Raw genomic sequence first — 6,000 nt, forward strand, 5'->3', positions numbered from 1 at the left:
AAAGTTGAATTTTATCAAAATATACCTGCTTATGACGTCTCAATAGTCCCACATTAGATGGGAATAGAATTATATTTGGTATATAAGAGACTATGGACATTAGTAATATAATAATAGGGCTTAAGTATTTTGGACTAATGGTTTAATTCTAAGTTTCTAACAGTTATTATTACTAGTGGGCCGAATTATTATAATGCTATTTGATCCGATATATTTACAGAGAGCCGTATGCAATTAACCTAGTACTTTATATGCAAGAGTGGGGGAGTGGGAAACTTCATAAGCGTGCACGCAGCCGACACATGTAGTGGGATTTTGGGGGTGGGAGACGAGTTAGGGAACTTTTTGTTTCAGGTAAAACTTCAAATAACATCCCTGTGGTTTCATACTTTTTCACTTTAATATCTAATACCTTGTGATTTATAGTGTATCAATTTAGTGTCCTATGGTTTCATTTTTATTTTCTTATTATCGATTTTACTAATTTTTTCATTAAATCAGTGACAAAGTTAAAACTAAAGGATACTAAATTGAATATTCGACAAATCTAAGTATTGTATCTGAAGTTTTTTTGTATAAAATTTAAAAAAATATTAATAGAGAAACTGACGAAAAGATAAAAATAAAACCACAGAATACTAACTTGATACATTTTAAACCACAGGTACTAAAGTGAGAAAGTGCGAAACCACAAGGATGGTATTTGAAGTTTACCCTTGTTTTTATGCCACAATNTAGCTTCTTTTTTTTTTTTAATTTTTTTTTAACTCTAGTGTTTTTGTGTGTGTGGAGTGGAGTTATGTGTTTCCTAACTAAGAATGTGCGCATGTGACTGCAAGGAGTAAGTGGTGGTGGGACCCACCTCACCGGCCCGAATCGCCGAAAGAAATTCTAAAAAAAAATAAAATACAAAAAAAAATTTGTAAATATTTGTTTTTTATTTTTTGGTAAATTTTAAATACCACCCTGTTTGGCGTTTTCTCACTTTACTACTCTATGATTTAAAGTGTATTATTTTAGTACTGTATAATTTATTTATTTTTTTTCGTCAGCGGCTCTCTTAATTATCCATTAAATCATACATATAAAAAAAATCAGATACCCCACATATAATTTATCGAATATTCACTTTAATAACCAACCGTTCCTAGTGCAAGTGGCAAAAAATTTGGTGATTAGTAACCGAGGTCCCAAGTTCGAATCCTAATTGATTCTCATTTCTAGCTAAGTTTATTTCTAAATGAAATAAACAAAGTGAGTAGCATACTACCTATCTTTTAAAATATATATATATATACTTTACAAAAAAATTAATAAAGAAATAACAGAAAGAGAAAATTACAAAACTGTTGCAATTTTAAACTACAAGATATTAAAGCGAGAAAGCGCAAAACCATAGGGTGGTATTTGATTTTTTTTCTTTATTTTTTCTTTCCAGTTTTTGAAATATCGATATTTTAAGCGCTTAAAAATATTAGATAGTATCTATTGCCAGATACTGTTAAAAATATTTCAGTTCAACTCAGATAAATTATATAATGTGAGACCCTATATATAAAATATAATATGGCTAAACTTTTAATCCGGCTTAAGCATTTTGGGTAATGACTCAGCTCAAAAGATTAAGAGAGTTAAGCATGTTAGGAGGGGAGTAGTTCTAGGATCGATGACTCTTTGGGAAGTAGAGGCGTCACAGTTGGTATCATAATCAATTATCAACCGAAAGTATAAGATGAGTTTCGACTGAGCCAAAATTATACAGCGGAGAGAGCGAGACTCTCGTACTGTTGACTGTTGTCGGTGAAGCTAAACTAGCGAGACGAGTCTAATGATAATAGTTAGCAAAGATCTTAAACTTAATCTCAGTTTGATTTGGGAGACACAATTTCTAAAGAAGTCCAATCATCAATCACTTGATTTGGAGTAGTTGCTTTCACGAGAGGGAATTGCGCCGGGAGGAGGGCACGCATTCGCCCGTGACATTAGGCGACAGGAATTGATCATAATGCACGGGCTCCTCCTTGCAAGTGAAAACAAAGTTACAAAAATAAAATAAAATAAAATAAAATAAAATAAAAATAGTGGGGAGTTACACAATAACATCCCCTTGAAGAAGAAAAAAAATTTGCTATATAATACTTACATCATATCATCACTAATAAGTTAACTGTATAATGCACGGGCTCCTCCTTGCAAGTGCGCAAAAAAAAGAAAAAAAAAAAGTGTGGAGTTACACAATAAGGTTCCGTTGAAGAAGAAGACGAAGTCCGTTGTATAATACTTATATCATATCATCATAAATAAATAAGTTATACTTTTATTCTTAAGAAAAAAAGTATAATAAAAATATAAAAATTTTCTATTAATTATAATGGGACGGGCGGATCTAAGAAAGACAATTTTATTAGTTGAAGACGTCATGTCAGCAATATAACTGGTGCATTCTAAATTTTTTTTTCTCATTGAGAGGTCCTAATTTATCATTATATGTTATTTTTAAATTTTAATATTAAAAAAATATCTAATTAATTATTGGATGGAGATAAAATTAATACGTGTTAGTAGATCTGAAGTTTTATTTATATGCAAAGGACAGCATTTGCTCGGACTCGTGTTGGACTTTTCAGAACTAATTTGTTTGCTTGGAAGTATATTACATATTGAAAATAAATTTAAGTTGATGGTCTATATATTTTACCGAAAGTAAAGTTCAGATTGAAGTTGATTTTTAGACGAGCGAGAGCTTATACAAAAATTATTTCAATTTTTAACTATTTGTTTGTATAACTATACAACTGAAATTCTTTCGATTCTGCTATTTTTTGGAAAAAAAATAAATAATGTAAAAGATAGAAATGTGGGAGATGAACCGATATTTTTTTAATCTTTTCTTCAAATATTTTGTTATTGACCTTATTAAGTATAGACCAAAGGCGAAGATACAGTAAATCAAGCTAGTTAAATTGATATTTACGGTCAAAAATTATTTCATCCTCTTTACTTTCGCTAAAATAAATATATTGAACTGAAGTTCAACCAAAAATTTTTTTTACTGCTGTTTATTTGAAAGAAACTCAATAGCTTGAAAATTATAGTCATTCCATTTACTTATTTATTTTTTAGAAATTTTCATATTAGTATGTTAGATATAAAAAATTTACCGATTTTGAATTTTTAATAAATTGATCAAAATATTTTTATACCTCTTTTCCTCTCCTTTCTCTCTCTTAATGTTTGTTTTTTTACCACCCTCTCCGTCTCTCGCTTCCTCTGTTTGTTTTTTTTTCCACCCTCTCCGTCTCTCGCTTCCTCTCGCTCTTCAACCTCCACTGTTCTCACGTCAATACCGCATTCTCCTCTCCTAACTAGCTCACACCTTCACCATGGCGGTGATGCGAGGCCCATGGATCGAAAAGATGAGACTGCGGCGGAAATCGTGGCCACGAACGATGATGGCGATGAGGGTGCCACAGAATTTAAGAATAATAGGAAAAAAGAGTGCATCGGGACAAAGACGACTACTACGATAGAAGGAAAAGAGCACAGTAATAAAAAAATATATAAAAAGTGAAAGAAAAATTTTAAAAATAATAATAAATTTTTTTTCCTTTGTGGAAAAGCCATCACGCGCCGCAACCGCCAAAAGTAAGGCCACCAAGTAGAGTAGAAACAATAAAAAAAAATTACTCTATCTGAGACTCTAATTTTTCTGTTTAAGTAAAACTTACTTTATACCATTTAAAATTATTTAAAATTAAATCATATTATTTTATGCTTGTAATACAAGTTTTCAAATTTGAAGTACCATAACTGTACATATGATTGGTGGCATAATTAATTCCCCCATTTCCCTTTATAAATACCCCCCACTCTTCTCTCTCCCTCTCCAATTCAACCACTCTCACTCTAGTACTACTCTCCCCCTCTCTCTCTCTCTCTCTCTCTTCTCTTCCACACTAACAATTAATGGAGTTACAAACACTCAAATTTTATGTACCTCTCTTTCTTTCTCTCTATGAACTTGTGTTATTATTATATATAGCATATAGCATATGTATAGCACTTATTTACTAATTATTATTATAAATTTCGTTTCTCAGCTTCTTTCGCTGTGCCTCCTGGCCGCCGTCGCGCTCCTCCTCCCCGAATGCGCGGCGGCCCGCAGATCGAGAGCTGGGGGGGAGCGGCAGGCGGCGGTGGTGGCGGTGAAGGGGCTGAGGTACGCGTCGGCGACGAGCTGCAGGGCGCACTCGGCGGCGGTGACGGAGTTCGGGGCAGTGGGGGACGGGGCGACGTCGAACACGGCGGCGTTCCGGGCGGCGGTGGGGAACCTGAGCCAGTACTCGGCGGACGGGCGGGGAGGGGGCATGCTGTACGTGCCGGCCGGACGGTGGCTGACGGGCCCGTTCAACCTCACCAGCTCCTTCACCCTCTTCCTCCACCGCGACGCCGTCATCCTCGCCTCCCAGGTTGTCCAACTCTTCTGACCATATGTTTGTTTGTTCTGTATTAAGGCTTAGTTTGGTCTCGAGGTGGATCTAACGCTATTAGACAGAATAGAGTTAAGAAAAAATATATAGAGATATACTTCTACGTTCTCTAATTAAACTGCAGAAAATATATCGTAACCAACATATATCGTAACCGACTAACCGCAATATTACTTATGGAAATAAACAGGATATTTTTCTATCGTCGTTTCTTAACACACGTTAAACAATCTCCTAGCAATCCCAAACAAAGTCTTTAAGTACTATCTAACTAACGCCATTATAATAATAATAATAATAATAATAATAATAATAAATGCGTAGAGTTACTACATGTACTACCGGAAGGACAGAGAATTTGATATTTTCGATTTTTTGGTTCTTGAATCAAGAATTATACGATTAGAATAATTGCGGTTCTTCTAGGATTGAATAGTATCCTAAGGACTGAGTGGTCCTTACAGGATAATAATATTAATTCAAATATTAGAAATGATTGAAGGGGCTGATTGAAGGGCGAAAAAGTCAGAAGTAGCAGATTCTCTATACTTTCTATAGCATAGTCATTCTACTCAAAATAAATTAAATATAATTTTTTTTAAAATTTTTATTTTTTTATTTTTTTTTACTTTTAAAATTATATAGTTTATTTCTTCAAAATTCTACCTCAGAATTCTTCTTTCACTATTTTGCCTATTCTTTATAATTTATACTAAAAATATTCTTAAAAATAATAAAAAAATATATTAAAATATATATATATATATTGTAGAACAAGTAATGGTAGTATGGTCATTTCGCTATCTCCATTAATACCGTAATTTTCTAAAAATATTTTAAAATTTTAAATTACGTAAAATATTTTTTAAAATAAGAAGAAAAATTAAAAATGAATATTTATGCAATTTTTTTGTGTTTTAACCTCAATAAAAGTTTTTTTTATATACCACTCACCCTCTATTCAAAATTTTTTAAATTTATCTCTTTAGTTCCAAAATACAGCATCATTAACCATTGAAGTATAAAAATAGATACGTTTTTTTTTTTTAAGAGAAAGATAGCATTCTATCCGTTTCGTTTATTTCGTTTTAGAAATAAACTTAGCTGGAAATATAAAACAACTAATAAGGCTTCGAACCCGAAACCTTAGATATCAACTATCAAACTCGTACCAACTGTTCCTAAAGCAAGTGGCCAAGGGCATGGTGGTTAGTACCCGAGACCCAAGTTCGAATCCTAGTTGATTCACATTTCTAGCTAAGTTTATTTCTAAATGAAATAAACGAAGCGGGTAGCGTGCTACCTATCTCTCAAAAAAAAAAAATAATAAATAAATAAAAATAAAAAAGAAAAGAGATACTTTTGACAACACACTTTTATGCTATGCTATGCTATGCTTTTCCTTGTTACTCTCCAAAAGCTATTAGGGGACCCCAAAATTTGGCTTTTTTTTTTTAATGTTTTGTTAAAAGCGAGTTTCAATTTTGTAATATTTCGCTGAGTCTAGAAC

The 6,000-nt window shown here is 32.7% G+C and overlaps 1 protein-coding gene across 1 annotated transcript; it reads left to right on the forward strand.

Annotated features, from left to right (window-relative positions):
• Window positions 1-3,875: 3,875 nt before the first annotated feature.
• Window positions 3,876-4,506, forward strand: LOC109704462 (probable polygalacturonase). The gene is made up of 2 exons (XM_020225200.1): window positions 3,876-3,993; window positions 4,101-4,506. Exons 1-2 carry the CDS (start codon window positions 3,967-3,969, stop codon window positions 4,485-4,487), a joined length of 414 nt encoding a protein of 137 aa, XP_020080789.1. The 5' UTR covers window positions 3,876-3,966; the 3' UTR covers window positions 4,488-4,506.
• Window positions 4,507-6,000: the final 1,494 nt, after the last annotated feature.

The sequence above is a fragment of the Ananas comosus genome, unplaced genomic scaffold (genome assembly GCF_001540865.1).
Source record: "Ananas comosus cultivar F153 unplaced genomic scaffold, ASM154086v1, whole genome shotgun sequence".
Lineage (NCBI taxonomy): Eukaryota > Viridiplantae > Streptophyta > Magnoliopsida > Poales > Bromeliaceae > Ananas > Ananas comosus.